This window comes from Eucyclogobius newberryi, unplaced genomic scaffold (assembly GCF_026437365.1).
Source record: "Eucyclogobius newberryi isolate DKJ021-1_F unplaced genomic scaffold, fEucNew1.0.hap1 SCAF_15, whole genome shotgun sequence".
Taxonomy (NCBI): Eukaryota; Metazoa; Chordata; class Actinopteri; order Gobiiformes; family Gobiidae; genus Eucyclogobius; species Eucyclogobius newberryi.
In genome coordinates, this window is record NW_027315779.1 from 7,355,536 (window position 1) to 7,376,909 (window position 21,374).

Below are 21,374 nucleotides of genomic sequence, written 5' to 3' on the forward strand. Positions count from 1 at the left end.
CTACTGTTGCTACAGCTGTTACAGCTGTTAATTGCTGTTAATGCAATGGTATTTATGAATTTATTTATCTTTATTATTTTTTCCCCTCCATCCCTTGTTGGGTTTTGTCCATGGGAGTTTTTGTTTATCTTCTACTGAGAGTGTTTTTCAAACTTCCTATAAGTGATCTGTTCTTTTCTTCTGTATCTACCTCTGTATCTACCTGCGTTGCACCAATGAAATTTCCCCATGTGGGACAATAAAGGAATATCTTATCTTAAACAACACCATCAAAAAACAATGTTGTAATTTACTACATCTCCTGGTTTGTGTCAGAGCTGCAGCTACAGTTCAAACTCCAGTGCTTTCATAGATTTTGACAATGGAACAGTTCACACTTTGACTAACAAAAACGTTGTAGGAAAATATGAAGAGTGTGATATAAGATAATCACATCTATTGTGTGGATCATTGCTTGTTTTTTTTGCAAATAAGGTTTTTAAGGAAAATGTGCCTCAGTGAAAGTGCCTCTGTAAACGGCGCCCTCGAAATGAATGTGTCTGTCATCACATGACTCCGGTGTGAGCCTCTGATTGGCCGGGGGCCAGCTGGTACATCTGCACACTCACAAAGGTGAAGTAAAGTGTGATCAAGGCATGAGGCACAACATGCACTGCACAAGCCACTGCACTCAAGGCCTGTCAACTGGTTACACTCACTTTTGTTTGTTTAGTTGGTGTTAATTTGAGATAGAAATTATACTTATTAATTGTGAAGTCTTCAGTCAGCCCAGTTTTTTACTGTTAACTTATTTATGTTAACAGTCAATGATGAGTGAGTCAAAAGGTATGCTTCAGTGTGTTTACAATTTAAATATTAAGATGGTGTATATCATTTATTATAAAACATGCTTTAAAAAGCAGTTTAAAAATAAATTTTAAGATAGTGTAAACTTTCAAATAAGGGTACAAAGTGATATTTTTTCACCCTTTTTCCACATTTATCTAAGACTTAACCTCAACTGATACATTTAAAGACATGTTTCTGTTGAATTGCTATAATATCGCGTGAGAATCCATGTGAGGATAATAGGGTTTTTGTCTCGCCCCCCTACAATTGGCTTGGACATAAAAATGGGTTAACACAGTTAGTTACGCCTCTTGAGAAGCTGTAGTTCTAAAAAGCAGCAGAACAAAGACAACCAAAATATTCTTGTGAGGCCAAAATTGTAATTTAGATGATTTTAAAACCCCAGTTGCAGTTGGAGCATGTATTAGCTTCTGAGTCACCTCCATGCTCTTTTAAATCCCTGCTTGAGCCACACTTCCAGGTGGGAAAATGTCAAACGTTTGAAAACAAGCTCCTGGAAAAAGCTGCTGGAGTGTCCGTCATGTGTCTGTGACTAACACACAGGGATTAATGATGGATTCCTGTGATAAAAAGCTCTCTGTCCAGAGTTGATGGAAATGCTGAGAGCAGGTGCACACGCCACAGAACAAGGTCATGTGACTGTGGGACCATGACATCACTGTGTCTGCAGGGCATGTTATTGATTGGTTCAGCTAAGACTAGGTTGATTTTCTCCCACTAATCGGCCATAAACCCAGACTGACCGGAAAAAGACAGACTCCGCCATTTGATAGATGAACAGTCATCTCAGTAATGTCTGAAGAGGCGCCGCGCCAGCAATTCAAATACCAAAGCAATGTGCTGTAAATGTGAAAACAGTGATGTCAACAACAAAAAAACTTGAGAATCCTGCAAATATTGTCTGTGTTTTAAAAGTAGAGTCCATCTTAAATTTTTAGGTTTTTGTGATTTGTGTACTTTCATTTTCACTTTGCCCCCGGTCACACTTGAACAAGAGATCTCAATCTAAATAGATTCTTGCCTGGTAAAATAAAGGTTAATAAATAAAATACTAAAAAATAGGCACTGACTACCGGTAAATCCTATACATTTTCCTTTGCACATGTGTTATTTTTTTAAAGGGAAAGCGCCTCTTTAAATGTAATATTGATTGATTGATAGGCTCCAGTCACCTGTGACCCGAATAGGAACAAGCGGTAGAAAATGAATTATTATTATTTTTTACTAGAAGGCTATTATAAAAACGACAACCAGAAAAGTAAGTGCATCCTCTAGTGCAATTGAAATAATGAGGTCAGTTGCTCCATAAACCATGAAGTCAAGATTGACCATTATGAGGTTCAGTGCCTCTGTATTTCTTTTCAATTTTAGAACAGAGGTGAAAGACCAGACTTCTGTACTAGCAATCATTAAAAAAATACTGGGATATCATTGACTTTTGACTGCAAATTTAAAATCCATAACAATAACAAACATCGTGCTACTGACCAAAGATTATTGTCCCACGCCTCATTTACGGTACAGTGGCTCTGTCAAAAGTTATGTTCAATGCTTGAATGACTCACTGAATTGAGAAAGTTTGACTCTAAATACAACCTTCCCTCAAATATTCAAGAACTCATGGGAGGAAGATAATTTTGTGTGTAAGTGAGGAAACATGTCTACTTCATTTTGATTCTTTTTATCTCCAAACCAGTGCAGCTCCTCTCCGCCTTATTAACGGAGTGTGTGCTTGTTTAATGTTGACTCAGTGAATCAGGTCATTGGGGAGTAGATAAGACCTTGCTTCCTACGTCTGTTTAGCGTTGAGTAAAGTCCAATATGTCCATCATCGCTGCCTCTGCATCGGGACGTCCCATTTCAATCCATGATCTCAGCACAGCATTTGCTCCAGCTGCTGCCTGTTCGACGAGTCATGCCAAATCTTTGTTCTACTTTGGGACTTCAAGATGGCGCAGTGTTACATGTGATTGTGTCTGTTCTGTCAGTCGGCTGTTTTCTGTTGTCTGTTTTCTGCACAAACCATGTGTCCACAAAGAAGATAAAAAAAGAGAGGCAGAATCAAACTGGGCTGGGAGCTGCTACGTATGCAACATGAATGTTATTAAACGTGGCGTGGGACCATAATAATAGTTTCTCTTTATAGGCACATGGCGGTCCTTGGGTCAGTCACCAACTTGTAGAAAATGTATCAGCAGCGCTTATAAAGATTTCCTTAGAAGTCACGTTTTAACTTCTGGACTTGACTTTGATCTATTAAAAGTTTACAAAGTTCTGAACAAGGCCTGACAGGCTGCTGGGGCGTCATCCTCCCAAACTCCTTTATCTGTTCAAAATGATGGTTTTACACAGAGATTTTCAAAGACTTTGTAAGGTCACCAGTAATAATGTGCCAATCCAAATATAATTCCTCTTTTTTTAGATGGATTTTTTACTTTGTAGTAAGATCAGACATTAAAATACCATGGTGACCTTTAAAACACATGTTAACATAGTACGTCTTCTGGGTTTGTGTCTTTTGGTGAGCTGCTCTTTTTTGAAATATTCATCTTGTTTGAGTGGAATCATTTACTGTAGATGTGCATCTTTATCGGACAATATTGTGAGCTTAGAGATGATGTTTGGATGTCTTTTTTCAACACGATTATGGCGAAGACAGAAGTTGAAACATAATTCCTTTCTTGTATTGTCTCATATAGATGAAAAGGGTAAATTAAATATAATATATAATTGAATGACTTTATTATATATTATAAGTTATTGCAGATTTTGAAATGAAATTGTTTTTTATAATTGCAATAATGGACCGATATAAAGGCAGAACGGTTAGAGTGCTCGCCTCAAAATAAAATGCACAATAGGTCAAATCCTCCAGCGAAGGTCGTCCTGACCAAGCCTAGCACAAAGATCTGGAGAAGGGTCCCGGGCACTGCATGCAGCGACCTTTGCCCCAGAGATGCCCCGCGGCACTGAAGGATGGGTCAAATGTAGAGGACAGATTTTCCTACGGGGACAACAAAGTGTACCTTATCCTTAACCTTAGATCACGGTGTCGATTCCCGGGCCAGACAAACATCACATGATCTCTCTGGGTGGAGTCTGCATGTCCTCCCCGTGTTACCGTGGGTTCTCTCCGGCTTCCTCCCAAAGACATGTATGTGCTGCCCCTAGTGAATGAATGTGAGCGTGAATAGTTCTCTGTGTTAACCCTGCGACGAGCTGGCCCCAGTCCAGGGTGAACCCCGCCTACGGCCCAAAGTCACTGGGATAGGCCCGTCCAGGCCAGGCAAGCGGTAGAAAATGAATGAAAAAAAAAAGATGTGTAATAAATGAAAGAACAAATTCCTCCTTTGAGTGACATGGGGCTTTCTGGTTCAATCTATGAGTTTCAGAATGATGAGAAATTATGACTTTTGCAATTAACAATCTAAAACAAAATTTTATTTCGGAAAAAGTCCTCAAAACGCTGCATATAACAGGAATCTCAAACCCATGAATAGCCAAAGCTTTAAACTGTAGTTCAATGCTTGTCTGGGTGCATATCATTGTGAAGAAAGGCTTTGGTCGTGCGGTTTTGTTCGTTTCATGCTTTGATCACACAGCAATTCTTTTAGGATTAGTGTATGAAATGTTGCATATCAAGTGAAACCCTGTTTTAAAAAGATATAAATATTAATATAAATGAATGGTGATGTATGAGGTGTTAGATTACAGGGGCAGTTAATACTTAGAGGAAGGCGCTGATACTTTTCCTTTTCCATTTAGAGCAACTTCTCGGGGCTGTTGAAAAGAGGGATATCTCTTTCACAGTCTGAGGCAGTGCTCAGTGTGGGCCGGAGGAGGTCTGGGGTCTGGGGATGTCGTTATGAGTCAGACTGAGTGAGTGACTGAGCAGTGGGCGAAGACAGGTACAGCGGATACTGTGTCTCTAATTGGGTCTTTGCGAACCTCAACACACTGATCCTCTGTTTCGTGATTTCTTCAACAGCAGCTACTTCAGGATGGAGAAGGTTCATGAAGTCAAGATGGTATTACTTCTTTTAATTAATTATTTTAACATAAAACACTCAGACGGTATTAAGTAACAGAAATATTGAATGATAAAAGGAAAAGTGGTGCTTAGTGGTCAGTGTCTGTCTCAACCATATTAAACTTGTATTAATGCAACATCCAAGTGAATTAGTGTATAATATATAACTAATTTAATCTTTGTATGAAAAGCATTTTATGAATAATTAATTGATCGTTCAAAATGGTTCATAACTGTCTATTATCCAGTTAAATTCACAGATTAAAGGTGCCCTCTGTTTTTACTTAGTTTTATGTTTTGTATTGCCTTGATTTTTATTGTGAAGCACTTTGGTCACTTTGAGTGTTGTAAAAAGCTCTATAAATAAAGGTTGATAAATTTAAGTTTTTATTATTCAATGAAAATATCAGTACTTTTAATCTATGAAATAATCAAGTTTAGTCCTAGTTTTAATCGACAAAGTATATAATTCTAAAAATTATAACTAAGTTTTACAATGACAAACATTTTTGTCTACAAAATTAACTGAATTCAATACATTTTTTGTAAAGCTTAAAATAGCAGCAGCAGTTTCCTCGATGTACACGGCCACAAACTGCTCCCAAGGTCCTGAAAATAGTGCAAATGTTGGACACAAACTCAGAAGGACCTCCTTGTTCTGGAGTAAGAAGTCTGAAAACTAAGTCCACAGATCATCAACCACTATTTGTATTTCAGCTCGACCTTTTGCCCGTTTATTTACTGCAATATGAATATGAGGGAATCTCAATTATGCACGCGCCTGTTCGGTCACGCGTTATACCACAGTTATACATTAACCATGAACTTTTTAAACTCTTTCACTTTTGGAGCTCATCCAAGAGTGTCATGTTGTGTGTTTGTGTGTGCGCTCGTGTGTGCCCTCTTTTTGTGTGTACCCTCTTTTTGTGGTTTATGACCCTATAAATCACTGCGGGTGCATGTTTGGGCTTTGTACACTAAATAAAAATGTGTGTGTCTCTATGGGCCTTAGGTCACAGGAAATGGAGATCAGATGTACTAGTTTGTTAAAGTGCATGGACTCACACACACTCACCACAGCTCAAAGTCTGCCAGTTACTTCCAGAGGTGAAGTAAAGCAGTACATTTATTCAAGTCACTTTTGAAGAAATATGACTTTATTTGTCAGACATCACAGTATCACAGTATTTTTTTATTTTTTTCCCAGTAATATAACTCCATTTATAAAGATAAACGGGTGTGAGTCATTAGTTTGTCTGAATGAAAAACATTGTAAATATAAAAATGTGTACATTTCTATTGGATTGCTGATGAGTTATTGGTTGTTGGTGATTGGTTGCTGGTGTTTGTTTTGTTTGTTTTTAGCTGTATTTTTATTTGTTACATTGGCCATATAATTAATTACTTGCATTGTTAAAGAAGACCTATTGTGCTTTTGTCTTTTATATAGTTCTAATCGACACCTGTGGGTCATTATGTTGTAATTTGGGCATCTTAAATATTGATCTAAAACTACACATTTACAAAATACCCTCACCCTATGGAAAGCTGCTTTATATATATAAAAAATAATAATAATCAAAATGGTTATGCAACGCTGCCAAACCTAAGTTTAAGAAAATAAAACAAGTAATACTTTTTTTATTTATTTAAGGACATAGCATTTACATTGGACAAACCAGATGCAATGTTTTAAGTGTATATTGCAGAATATGCTAATTTTCAACACCTGTCCATAGGGCCAATTTTAGAGTTGCCAATTCTACCGAACGCATGCATGTCTTTGGAGGGTGGGAGGAAGCCGGAGAACCCGCAGAGAACCCACGGTGATCAAAGCTTTACATGGACATTTGAACATTTGTGTTTTTGTACCTTCTGTGCCTTCAATCTTTTGTCCAATTACATTTTTACATAATCGTTCCACTTTTTTCTTCTTATTTACAGTTTCAGTTGCTCTATGCAGCTCTGGCCACTACAGGATCAATGACACACGGGCCACAAGCTTGTACAATACCACTTCTATAGCTTATGACAGCCAGATAACTGCGCAGTTTCAAATGTGCCTAAGTGATCAAAGTGGTCCAACAAGGAAGGACTCGAGCAGAAACAGTGAGAGTGATTCCCGAGAGATGACACAACAAGCACATGCCCTTTCCACGTCCTGTAAACGTCCTCTGTTCATTTTGACTGTAGGTCTAAATATTATCGGGAACATTATGGGGTCTGAAAGAGGCCGGGGTTCCGTTTTACTGTATTACTAAAAGGAATGAACAAAAATGTGTGTGACAAGAGCATAAACAACAAAGATTTAAAGGGAGAAAGCTGAGACTGCTATGGAGAAGTGTTAGACCTGGGAGGCATGACTATATTTGGGGAATAAAATATAATGGAAGGAAAAGCGTGATACATAGCAGTAGCACTTATAAGTAAGTCCTGCATTTATATTGTCACACTAAGTTTATGTTTTGTTGATAAAAGCCATCGATGGACCGTTGTTGAAATAAAGCAGGCATATCACAAGTGCAATCATATCAAAAGCCCAGTCAACCACAGAAAGTAGACGAGTTGTGAAAAATGTGAAAGTGGGAAAGTTGGCTCTTGTGGGCTTAAGGTTGTCAGAAGTGGAGCAGATTGGCAGTCACACAGGGCAACAGATGAAGTCACCAAACACCACATCAAAATTGGGACTAAACTATAGGATTAATCCTGGAACTTGACCATTTGTCCACATTTTGACAATTTTTGTAAAGTTTCTAATTATACTTCCTGGTTGGACATGTGCATCAAATAGGACTCTCTCCCAATACCTGCACTACACACTACACACTGGACAACATTTTCTGAAAATATGCAGTGTAAGTGCACAAGAGAACAGGGGAGGTAAACATGAGAATTGGGACAATCCGCACTGTGAATCTGGTAAAGAGCTGCGTAAAACAGCCGTTAGTGTGTTATTAAACTGCAATTGAATTAATCACAAAACCACAGCTCAGTTTAGTTTGGATGATTTGCTGAATTGGCCATAAACAATTGAGAACAGGCTTAATGTTTTTAGAGTGTTGTTACAGGCGTAGTTATTTATGATTATAATCAGTTTAACTTCCAAGACATTCCTTTCCATTGTAGAAAAAGCTTCAGTTGTAGTCATCTGGACTCAGTTTGAAAAAATAGACGTTTCGACTCTCATCCAAGAGTCATTGTCAATAAAAGAATTTAGATCGAGAACTCCGATATTAATACTAAAATACTATTAATAATAAAAGAATTTAGATCGAGAACTCCGATGGAAACCTTCTCTGATCACATCAATGCTGTGGACCCACATATCAGGTTTACAAGAGAAGACGCTAAGGAGAATCGCTTGGCCTTTCTTGATTGTTCCACGATCAGAGGAGAGGACGGAAAACTCCAAAAAGAAGTATATAGGAAACCTACACACACGGCCCAGTATCTGCTCTTTGGTTCCAACCACCCACTACAGCACAAGCTGGGTGTGATCAGAACCTTACAACACAGAGCTCAAGGTGTGCCCACCAGCTCAGAGGGCAAGAAGAAAGAGGAAAAACATGTCCGAAATGCCCTCTCAGCCTGTGGTTACCCCGCTTGGGCCCTCAACAGAGTGAAGAGAACCAAGAAGCAGGACAAAAGGGAAACTGAACAGAGAAGGAAGGGTGTCTCTATCCCTTATGTCTCTGGCCTGTCGGAAAAACTGCAGAGAATTTTTAGACAACACTGTTTATTTTAAACCAGGAAACACTTTAAGACAAAAACTGGTTCACCCTAAGGACAAGTTGCCGACTCAAAAACAGGGCAATGCAGTGAAGAAAGCTGTAAAGAACGTTACATAGGTGAGACAAAACAGCCTCTACACAAGAGGCTCTATCAGCACAGAAGAAATACAAGTTCAGGACCTCAGAGTGCCGTGCATCTCCATCTTGAAGCCTCTAATCACTCGTTTGAAGACGGTGAGGTGAAGGTTTTAAGCAGGGAGAAAAGATGGTTTGAAAGAGGAGTCAAGGAAGCTATTTTTGTTAAAAAAGAAAGACCTTCTTTAAACAGAAATGGAGGGCTCAGATTCAATCTTCCTGGTATCTATATTGGTATACTGAACCCCTGGAAAGGTAGAGGACCAGGACCAGGGCATTTAGATGCTAATTAGGTACTCAGGGTGGTTGAGCCAGGGTCTCACAAAGACAAAGAGGATTCTAATAGGCCATTAAAATTCTGAATAGGCTAGCTCGGTAGATACAAGGGGGGAGTTTCTGTTGAAACAAACAACTCTTTCTACTTCAGGAAGGCTCCTCCCAATGGGTGGGTCTTACCACAGAACAGTATTAATATCGGAGTTCTCGATCTAAATTCTTTTATTGACAATGACTCTTGGATGAGAGTCGAAACGTCTATTTTTTCAAACTGAGTCCAGATGACTACAACTGAAGCTTTTTTCTACTATGGAACACACCTGGACGAATGAGGGATTACTTTCCATTGTTTCATGGTAGCTCTTGCTGCTCAGCTACTAAGGCAGAAGCGCTGCGTGGTTTGAAAACATTACAATGAAATGCATTGTGGGGAATGTCCACGCATGAAGTCCACATCGCTCCACACTTGCTCAAAGTGCAGGGAGAGGCCCATGGTGAAGAGCAGATCAAAAGACCCTGCACACTTCAGCAGCTTGTCGTGAGCGTGCGTTTGAAGTGCACAAGAGCAGGTATTGAGACATATTTAGAAGTAATTCTGTTACCTATACTGAACCATACTGAAAAAAGAGCCAAAATCAGAATACGTTACACAATATTTATGATTTAACAAACAATAATACTTATAATACCTTTACTTTGATGAATGATCATTAAACGCAGAAAATTGTGTCAGTTTAATGTAAATTGTTTTCAGTGGCATGTCACATTTTGATGATATCACAGAGGCTTTGACTTCACGAACTGCAACTTAATGGAAATAAAACTATGATAAATATTTACCACAGATGCTATGCTACCAAACTATCATAATAAGAGAAACCGGAACCTGCCATATAGACTTTAAGGAGAGAATTGTTGAGAAGAACTGAACTTTTAAAAAAACACACACAAACTAGGCCAGAATAACTACAACAGGGCAGAGTTCAAATAGGCCCCATGTCCAATCCCTGCTATTAATCTGTTAATAAAAACATGAATTTAATGTAAAATATTTCCTTAATGGCCAAAGGCGTGCATGAATAATTTCCTGCTGCTGGCCATCTCAAATATATGGAACTAATGACATGGCTGAAGAAGAATTATGTCTCGCAAACATTAATCAAACTTGTAAAGTGATTGGATGGCTAAAAACCCAATCCATCATCTGATTCGGCTACATAATGTGGAGTGAAATTGTGCGTGTAGCGTGAACAAAATGGCCTTGCAGATGTCATAGCCGACAGTGATGTTGACCATGTTCGGAACGCTAAATGGTTAGATGATTAAGGAAGAAAAAGTTAGGCCCACGTGTGAGTGACTTCCAACACGTGTGAGGGTCATTAAAGGTCACTCTAAAGATCCGTCTAATGGAACACGGTTAAACGCAATGACGCAATGCAAACCTTGAAGTCATTTTGATTTTGACCAGACGCTTGGACATGCCAATTGTCCAAGTTGAAGTACAGTGCAAAACCTCAGAAATGTAGTTTTTGTTTGAGATTTTTGGTCCAATTTGCGCTTTGTGGTAGAAGCGGTCACAAAATCATTCGCGGTCAAAACCACAGAAGTCAATTGTGCACGAACGACTCAAAAGTGTGAGTGAAAGACGCTCCGTGTGGCAAAAAGCTTGAGCCATTATCCACACAAACGTATCTATTTGTAGAAGCCTCTGACATTGAATCTATGTGGGAGGCCTGTGTGTAAACTATTAGAGATGGTACAATTTTGTGATGAGACAAATAAAACATTTGCACCCAACTGAATCAAGAAATAAAACGTTTTGATTTCTAGGCCCTTTTGAATGTAGTTAAAAAGAAATCCTAGACATGGCCAAAACTGTATACATTGATACATCCATTTATTCAATATTATGCACTTTAACAATTCTGTCTAATGTTCTATCAAAATGGTTTAACTTATAGGTCTGTGCTGTCAGTGAGACGAGCTCCATAGTAACGCTCAGGGGAGGGGCTTAGGACTCACTGTGTTTTCCATTGGCGCAGCAACAAAGTGCTTTATTATAGTACTTTGAAGGACAAAAACAGCTGGAACAGGTAGACACTATGGCACTGCTTCCTCCTTCTCTTCTCTCTCATCCCTTGTCCGGCTGCAGCGGGACCCGACAGTGGTGCGCCCGCTGCGGACGGGACGGGCTGCGGACGGGACGGTCCCGCTGCGGACGGGACGGTGTAGGGCCAGAATGTTAGATGTACTTGCGCTGTTTATAGCTCGCGGTTCACTCACGCTGGTGTGGACCTCTGAGGTTGATCAGTTCAGTTTCTTCACTGTCACTTTACGCTTGACACACTGTAACTCGAGCAGTCACTTTGATACGCTCACTACCATAGACATGTCTTTTTTCAGACTGAAGTCGTTAGCTGCACTTATGGAATGTAAATGTCCCGGGCCAGTTATTGATATAACCTAAATGCAGCGTCCAGGTCGTAGCCGTCTGGATCTATGTGACCCGCCAAAGGCTGGTTCAGAATATCTTGCTGTGTTGTTATCCATCCATCCATCCATCCATCCATTTTCTACCGCTTGTTCCCTTTCGGGGTCGCGGGTGACTGGAGCCTATCCCAGTGACTTCGGGCCTTAGGCGGGGTACACCCTGGACAGTGGCCAACTTGTCGCAGGGCAAACACAGAGACATAGACGTTACAGACAGTTCACGCTCACATTCATTCACTAGGGCCAATTTAGAGTCACCAATTTTTGCCTAACACATGCATATCTTTGGACGGTGGGAGGAGCCGGAGAACCCGGAGAGAACCCACGGCAACACGGGGAGAACATGAAAACTCCCTGTGTTGTTAGTTGGAATTAAATACCTTGAGAATGTGTTATAGCCAAGGTTTTCCATTCATTTCCAGAAACATATATATTTAATGATAAGTTTTGTCTAAAACTTTTCCAAAGCTTTTAAAACTCTATAACTTCATTTCATTTTACAAAAGCCTCTGTTTACTGAGCTGTTGTGTTCCTCCTGTTTCTGAAGGGACAGCAGAGTTAACTCTTCTATTGGTGTAATATCGGTGCTTTTGGCTGATACCGATATTACTTAATGATGTGAATATCAATACCAATACTGGTCAAATATATTTGTGCATCCATAATATAAATGTCTGAAAGCTGGCTCGGGGCGAATCAGCTAAATCACTAAGTTATTAACAATTGGCAGAATTTTAAGTTATTGGGTTATGTGTTTTCTTTTGACTGAAAAGAATCATGTTATTGATTCCGCTGTGCCTTTTTAACATTTTAATTTCTCTAAATAATAATCAATGAATTAATAATTTACCTCCAGAACCACAGATACTTTCGAAGTGGGCGGGATTTGTTTGATTAAAATTCCCAGTCCAAAATGAAATATCTTATCTAATGACCACATGACTTCATTTGTCTCAAATATTGGTATGAGTTACGAGTTCTTCAAATATCTGAGTGCACTGCCTTATATACTCTGCAAAATTGCAATTTTATATTTAAAAAGAGCAATTCTAGAGGGCCTTACACCTTACGTAATGTCTGTAACTTATTTACCAATAAAGGTACACCCTCAGAGCGACATTGGAGTTTGAACTTGAGTTCATGTCTGTGAAGTTTTCGGCCAGTTCTCAGCATGAGTAAGTATTACAGTTTTTTACTGCAAGATACAGGAATCATGTGGAACAACGGATGTTTGTTGTTTTGCTGCTTTAGGAAACACTTTGTGGATCGACGTCAGGGGCAACGGTTTCCTCCTCAGTCTCTTCTTGGTCGCCTTTACTCCGTCCTGTGATGGAGGGAACATCCTGGTGTTGCCTTTAGACGGCAGTCACTGGATCAACATGAAGGTGCAGCTGGAGGAGCTTCACTCTCGCGGGCACAAACTGACCGTCATACGCTCTAACAGCAGCTGGTACATCGACGAACAGTCTCATCTATACTCTACCATCAACCTCCCATCACAAATTAACCTAAAAGAATTTTTTGGTGGGTTTTTAGAAAGGCAATTAAAAGTATGTATTACTTGTTACAGTAATGTAATATTGAAAAAGGCCAATCCTTAAACTGTTTGTACTGTTCACAGGCACAAGTGGAGGGAGGGATGGCTCTAGTTTTCTTGAGCCATGATTTTATCTCCCTTTTGTTGACGCTCCATGAAATGTGGCATGGAGACATAATTTATATATTTAATAATGAAACACTTCTCAAAGAGTTGAAGGATGCCAAATATGATTTGATGCTCACAGATCCTGGTGTGGCAACAGGTGTGATCCTGGCCAAATACCTAAACCTGCCTTTGGTGCTCAACGTTCGTTGGTTCCTTGCAATGGAGGGACACTTTGCGTTAGCTCCATCTCCTGTGTCCTACATCCCACTGACAGGATCAGGATTCACAGATAAAATGGACTTTTTTGAAAGGGTTAAAAATGTGTTTTACCTCAGTGTGGCACTGGCACATCAGCACTTAATCATTCCAGGCTACAATGCCCTCTGTGAGAAGTATATAGAGGGTGGATGTGATATTGTCTCACTTCTGCAGGACGCAGACATTTGGCTGTTCAGGTCTGATTTTGTGTTTGACTTTCCTCGACCCACAATGCCTAATGTCATCTACATGGGAGGGTTTCAGTGCAAACAGACTCAGCCTCTGCCTGCAGAGCTGGAGGACTTTGTGCAGAGTGCTGGAGAACATGGAGTTATCATTATGACCCTGGGAAGTGTTGTCAACGCATTACCCATTAAACTGGCTGAAGAAATGGCCAGTGTTTTTGCTAAACTATCTCAAAAAGTAAGTGTTCCATACTGGAAAAAGTGTTTAGGAAACAGACAAACAGATTTTTCATATCCAATTTTAACCCTTATAGGTGATCTGGAGGCACAAGGGGGCACGACCTTCTACCGTGGGCAACAACACTCTGATCGTGGACTGGATGCCTCAAAAGGACCTCCTGGGACACCCTCAGACTAAAGTCTTCGTGGCTCATGGTGGAACTAACGGGGTTCAGGAGGCCATCTACCACGGTATCCCAGTGCTGGGCATCCCGCTGTTCTTTGACCAGTTCGATAATCTGCTCCGTCTGGTGGCGAGAGGTGCAGGGAAGATCATCAGGCTCAGTGATCTGAATGAACACAGTTTTGAGCAGGGCCTAAAGGAGCTGCTCCAGCAGGAGCACTACAGGGACAACATGCAGAGACTGTCCCATCTGCACAGGGACCAGCCCCTGTCCCCCATGGACCAGGCTGTGTTTTGGGTGGAGTATGTGATGCGCCATAAAGGGGCCCCTCACCTGCGCACTCAGGCCTATAAGATGCCCTGGTACTCGTACTACTGTGTGGACGTCCTGCTGTTCTTACTGACTGCTGTCATTGGGACAATGCTCTGTGTAGTGGCTCTGTTCAGACTCGGGTGTTGCAGGAACAGAACCAAGATCAAACAACAATGACAAATGTTTAAGGATATTTATGGTTTTACATTGTGTAAAATACCATTATGCCAGTGATTCTTAAATATCTCACACCAAAAACAAAAATGTACAGTCAGATCCAGAGGAGACTTTTCAATTTAAGATAAGATAAGATATTCCTTTATTGTCATTGATGCAACGCAGGTAGTAATTTCAGGATTTAACTATGAAAAAGGTTAGAGAATTTTATTACAATCCAAAAAACAATTCCCTCGAACAAATCCATATTTTGTATTTTATGGATTCAAATATGATATGACAATGTGTCAAACCAGATATGGTGTAATATTTATATAATGTGTTACAGTTGTGAGTGTATGTCCTATGTTTAAGGATTTTACATTATGGCTGAACCTTCTATAACAAAAATAATAGTAAATATAGCCGCAAGCGGCAATGATCGGCCCTCGCCACGCCGCCGCCACACCGCCGCAATTGTCCTTTTATTACGCCTACTGCTGAATCTGTGACGCTGTCACATCTTCTCCCCTTTGTTTTACCATCAAAAAGCAATTTTATTTTGAATTCTTGGCAAAATGTGCGGCTTTGCCGCACAGACATCATGACTCTTTGAATAAAAATGTGGATAACTTTTGATGGTCCTGAAGATGAGTCTCACCAAATTTCACGTTAATAGGGCTGACGCCCTAAGAGGAGTTCGTGAAAGTCTAAAGTGTAAGCATGTTCTGGTGATTTCCCCATTGGAATAACATGGAAGGTTTCGGTCATCGTTACGGCAAAGCCATAACAATTATGACATGGGTCTCATTGACTTTTTTGATGGGGGTGCCAAAATTGAGTTTTGTGTCAAATTTCAGATAATTTAGCAAAACTAAACATTTAACCTCCATATAAAATCTGTAGGGGGCGCTGTGGCGCCAAATTAATTAATTTCACTTCAAGTAGGTTTAGGGCAAAGAGTTTAACAACTGATTCTAATTTGACACAATTCGGACTTTATCTGCGCAAACGGCAGAAATGTTAAATTTGGGAGATTTCTGAAATTCTAGCTACAGTTTGCGGCTTCGCCGCACAGAGACCGTGAGAGGTATCAATGTCATTTGGATAACTTTTGATGTCCCACTCCTCAGTAGCATTTTCACCAAATTTCAGCTTTTTAGAGCCAACGCCCTGGGAGGAGTTCGTAAAAGTACGACGTTTGAAAAAACTCCCGAGTCATGCTTAGCCATTTTTGAAGCAATATGGCCGACATTTGGTTGGGCGGACGGCGTTGCCGTAATAATATTTTTTACTTCTCTTGTCACCATCTACCTCTGCGCCAAATTTCATGATTCTACAATCAGATTTTTTTTGGGTCATTTCCTATCTCTGGATGCATTTTTGGTACATTTGGGGGCGCTGACGCGCCAATTTTTTTTATTTTAGAAAAGGGAAATAGCCAGAATGTAGAGAGGCACGATTTTTAGAGGTGTGCAAATTTTTGTGACTTTTCCTCAATGTTCACTGGGTGAAAAATAGGGGGGTTGGTCCCGAGAAGAAAGAAAGAAGAAAGAATAATATTCCGATGCGAAAACGATGTTTCCCATTTTTCAAATATCATAAACTATACATTTTTGGAAAGCACTCGCGCTTTCCTACCTCATGGTGTGGGTCCCTGGTCACTGACGGGTACTTTTGTTAATTTTGAGTGGGCTCCGCCCACTTTGTGTTTTTGGCCCTCTATACAGTAATAATGTTCAATTTTTGCATTACATGCTTATATGAACGGAACATGCAAGAGATGGGGAACGTATTTGTGAGCTACTTAGGGCAAATGAGCGCTTTATATAATTTAAAGTGCTCGTTTAGTGCGCACTTTTGCACGGGCTTCGCCCGTTTACAACGGTAATGTTCCATATTCCTACTACTAATTAGTATGCACGGGGCGTGCGTGAGTGAAGGAGTACGTTAGTGAGTGTTTGGAAGTGGGCGAGCGCTTCGCGCTCGATTTCGTGCGCACTACGTGCGCACTTTCGCAGCCGTGCTTTGCACGGCCTTGCGAGATTAATAGGCCTCTCGCCAGCTTGTGGCGCTCGGGCCTAATTAAAACGCTGTATAATTTTACTATTCTTAAGGTAAAAGTTTCAATGTTTTTAAATAAAATGAGATTGTTTAAACTTTTATTAGAAACATTTCATGGACATAACATTTCTGTACTACGACGGAGTATAAGGGCCAACCCCCCCCCCCCCCCCAAAAAAATGCTGGTGTTGGTGCTCGCGTGTGTTGGATCTGGATGATGTATGGATGATGTATGGATGATGTATGGATGATGTATGGATGATGCATGGGTGATGCATGGGTGATGCATGGATGATGCATGGATGATGCATGGATGATGTATGGATGATGCATGGGTGATGCATGGGTGATGCATGGATGATGCATGGATGATGCATGGATGATGTATGGATGATGTATGGGTGATGCATGGATGATGCATGGGTGATGCATGGATGATGCATGGATGATGCATGGATGATGCATGGATGATGCATGGATGATGCATGGGTGATGCATGGGTGATGCATGGGTGATGTATGGATGATGTATGGATGATGTATGGATGATGTATGGATGATGCATGGGTGATGCATGGATGATGCATGGATGATGTATGGATGATGCATGGATGATGCATGGATGATGCATGGATGATGCATGGATGATGCTTGTGCGTAAAACATATCGCTTTTTGGCTGGCAAACACGATCCGGGCGTCAGGAGCTGAGTGGAAGCGCAGACGGTTGTTTTGTGTTCTGTGTGTTTTACTGAGTTTGTCCAAGGGATGACAAAAGGTTAGAATCTGGGCATAAAACTTAAGTGCACACAATGAGCACGTGAGAATAGGGGACAAACAACTTAGAGAAGCAGAGAACGTGTGAATATAAGACCGAGGCTGCTCCTCCTCTCTGAGGGCGGCTGTGGCGCGGAGCACGGCTGCTGTTTGAGCCCATGATGCACTACAGCTGCATCATGGAGAAAGTAGAGTTTATCCAACTGTCAGTGAATGATGCGTAACAGGAAAGGTGCTGCTAAACACAGTGTCTTGTCTTGTAATCAACACACACGTAAGACATCGTTTTAAAGACCAGGAAACACTTTAACATCTATTTCAGGCTTTTATGTAGTTCTAAACTGTCAGCTCATCCAAACCCGTTCTTGTGCGTCCTGACCGTGGGGCTGAAAGTGAACTAATCATGTCACTTTGAATCGGCCCCTAAACTACGACTTTTTTCTCATTAATTAAGGAGTTTTTTTTCTCATTAATTAATAACTTTTTTCTCGTTATTTAATTACTTTTTTCTTGTTATTTAATGAGTTTCATGTCGTTAATTTACTACTTTTTTCTGACTTTGACTTTTTTCTCAATAATTAACGTCTTTTTCTCATTAATTAATGACATTATTCTCGTAGTGCAGCACTTTTTTGGGGGGGGGGGGTTGGCCCTTATACTCCGTCGTACCATACCCTCAACTCTCAACACTATTTACCAATCCACAAACTGAGGGAATATCTCCAAAAATGTCTGGCAGTAGGACCCAGCAGATGGACTATAAGTTATGTTGTTCTCCTGAGAACTAGTGAGTTCAGTGAAACCTGAGATCTTTAGGTTGTACCAGAAAGCACAGGAAATACACTCTTAGCTTTAGCCTCATTGAAAATATGGTAAAGTTGTGTTACTAAATGGTTTGTGTTTTTCGTGTTAGGTGCTTTCTGATAAAGGAAACAGGATACTCTGGAAGCTCTCACCCAGGCTGATGAGAAACACATAGTAGAAGAAGACCTTGTGAGTACATTTTTGAGATTTCTGTTCAAGCTAAGTGCATAGTAGAAATGTAATGTAAGTTAATACAGGGTAGACTCCTGGGATAAGTCACTTAAATCCGCAATGATATTCTTTAACATGAGTATGTAGGATATGATGATCCAAAATGAGCCACCTGCATACTTCCCACAGTCAATCGCTATGACACGTGCCTCATGTAACTCTTTATCTTAACAGGGCTCGACTTTGACCTACAGTTTGAGTTTAAACACAAAGAGAAATCTGGCTGCACTTCAATGAGTGAGAAGAGAGAGGACAGGTACGCAAATTCTGCTTCTAAAGATGATTACATTATTATATGTGCCTGTTCAAAATGCATATTGTTAGTATTTACAATGACCAGCTAAAAACTGATGGACATTTACTTGTCTTATTCACATTTTTTTATGGGTGGAAGATTGAGAAGTCAAGGCAGCTAAAAATGTTACAAGTAAGACTCACAGAAAACTGTATCGTTCTGAATTCTATAGAATGAATGCTGTGTAATACAGTATGGTATAGTTAATGATGTGCTGCACAGATAGATATGATTGGTTCAACGACCAACTTGAGGAAGTATTGATTTGCTCTGAGGAGACCCAAGATTTTCCAGCTTTCAAAAATAAAATTGAAGTGGCTGGATAGCAAATGATTGATGTAGTGTTGCTTTCTGTCCCTTCAGACAACATGACCAAACAATGTGGGATAGCCTGCCTCTTGTATCTATGTGTGATCTCTTTGGCACCGTCCTGTGATGGAGGAAACATCTTGGTGTTTCCGGTGGACGGCAGTCACTGGATCAATATGAAGGTGCTGATGGAGGAGCTTCACTCTCATGGACACAAGCTGACCGTGATACGAGCCTCCACCAGCTGGTACATCCCCGAACAGTCTCCTCTCTACACCTCGGTCAACCTCCAGATGGAGGAAGCTCTGGAGGATTTTTTTGGAGTCTTTCTTGCAGAGCAAATAAAGGTACATAAATAATCTTAGGACATGGTAGTGGTATTTCAACTTCACATTTTAAACATAGATGATTTTGTAATATATATAGTTATTGTACATGTAGAGCTAATGTTTTCATAAATCCTCTTATATAATATTGAGCAAAGCTGTATTACACAAGAAGGGTTAAGAAGCTCATAGGTCATAGTGGCTCATACAGTAACACAGTACTTTAAAGTGGTTCTAATCTTGTTCTTTTGAAAGGTGAAGGTCTCTTATCTTTATCTCTTATCTTCTTTCAGGCGCAGAGAGAGGGAGCCTCAGCCATTACATTTCTCAAACATACCAAAGATTTTCTGAAGATGATAAGCAGGGCTCATATGATCTGGTGTGAGGCATTGGGGAGTCTATTGGAAGATGATAAAGTGGTCGAGAGTTTATTGGAAGCAAAATATGATTTGATGCTCACAGATCCTGCCATAGCACCAGGAGTGGTGCTGGCCAAGTATCTAAAACTGCCTTTAGTTTTAAATGTTCGCTGGGTCACAAGCGGCGATGGGCAATTCATGTTAGCCCCTTCCCCTCTGTCCTACATCCCAGTACCAGGATCAGGATTGACAGACAAAATGGACTTCTTACAAAGAGTTAAAAATGTATTTTTCTATGGTATTACACTATTTCAACAGCATTATTTGACTGGACCAAGCTATGATGCCCTCTGTGAAAAGTATATAGAGGGTGGATGTGATATTGTCTCACTTCTGCAGGACGCAGACATTTGGCTGTTCAGGTCTGATTTTGTGTTTGACTTTCCTCGACCCACAATGCCTAATGTCATCTACATGGGAGGGTTTCAGTGCAAACAGACTCAGCCTCTGCCTGCAGAGCTGGAGAACTTTGTGCAGAGTGCTGGAGAACATGGAGTTATCATTATGACCCTGGGCACTTTAGTCGATGCTTTGCCTTCTGAAGTGGCTGATGAAATGGCCAGTGTTTTCGCTAAACTGCCCCAAAAAGTAGGTACTCAATGTTCCAGAATTGTAAAACCTGTAAAAAAAATTATGTATCACCAGTGTTTAACCCTTTTATAGGTGATCTGGAGGCACAAGGGGGCACGACCTTCTACTGTGGGCAACAACACTCTGATCGTGGACTGGATGCCTCAAAAGGACCTCCTGGGACACCCTCAGACTAAAGCCTTCGTGGCTCATGGTGGAACTAACGGGGTCCAGGAGGCCATCTACCACGGTGTCCCAGTGCTGGGCATCCCGCTGTTCTTTGACCAGTTTGACAATCTGCTCCGTCTGGAGGCGAGAGGCGCAGGGAAGATCATCAGGCTCAGTGATCTGAATGAACACAGTTTTGAGCAGGGCCTAAAGGAGCTGCTCCAGCAGGAGCACTACAGGGACAACATGCAGAGACTGTCCCATCTGCACAGGGACCAGCCCCTGTCCCCCATGGACCAGGCTGTGTTTTGGGTGGAGTATGTGATGCGCCATAAAGGGGCCCCTCACCTGCGCACACAGGCCTATAAGATGCCCTGGTACTCGTACTACTGTGTGGACGTCCTGCTGTTCTTACTGACTGCTGTCATTGGGACAATGCTCTGTGTAGTGGCTCTGTTCAGACTCCTGTGCTGCAGGAACAGAACCAAGATCAAACAACAATGATGAATGTTTAAGAATATTTATGTTTTTTTACATTGTGTAAAATACCATTATGCCAGTGATTCTTAAATATCTCACACCAAAAACAAAAATGTACAGTCAGATCCAGAGGAGACTTTTCAATTTCAGGATCTAACTATGAAAAAGGTTATAGAATTTTATTACAATCTAAACTACATTTCCCTCAAACAAATTCATTTTTTGTATTTTATGGATTCAGATATGATATGACAATGTGTCAAACCAGATATGGTGTAATATTTATATTATGTGTTACAGTTGTGTCCTGATGTCGGTGATGTGAGTGTATATCCCATGTTTAAGGATTTTACATTATGGCTGAACCTTCTATAACAATAATAATAGTAATTAAAACACTGTATAAATACCATTCTTAAGGTCAAAGTTTCAATGTGTTTAAATAAGGTAAGATAAGATAAG

The 21,374-nt window shown here is 40.5% G+C and overlaps 1 protein-coding gene across 3 annotated transcripts; it reads left to right on the plus strand.

Moving 5' to 3' along the window:
- The first annotated feature begins 12,609 nt into the window (after positions 1-12,609).
- LOC140360614 (UDP-glucuronosyltransferase 1A5-like) lies at positions 12,610-21,034 on the plus strand. 3 transcript variants are annotated; one of them, XM_072445920.1, is made up of 4 exons: positions 12,610-12,686; positions 12,763-13,061; positions 13,133-13,837; positions 20,358-21,034. In XM_072445920.1, the coding sequence occupies exons 1-4, from the start codon at positions 12,683-12,685 to the stop codon at positions 20,934-20,936; spliced, it is 1,587 nt and encodes a 528-aa protein (XP_072302021.1). In that variant the 5' UTR covers positions 12,610-12,682; the 3' UTR covers positions 20,937-21,034. The 3 variants fall into 3 exon arrangements, with proteins under 3 accessions (XP_072302021.1, XP_072302020.1, XP_072302022.1); XM_072445919.1 differs by lacking the exon at positions 20,358-21,034 and adding an exon at positions 13,914-14,603; XM_072445921.1 differs by lacking the exons at positions 12,610-12,686; positions 12,763-13,061; positions 13,133-13,837 and adding exons at positions 18,520-18,601; positions 19,004-19,296; positions 19,569-20,282 and having other exon boundaries at positions 20,358-21,033.
- Positions 21,035-21,374: the final 340 nt, after the last annotated feature.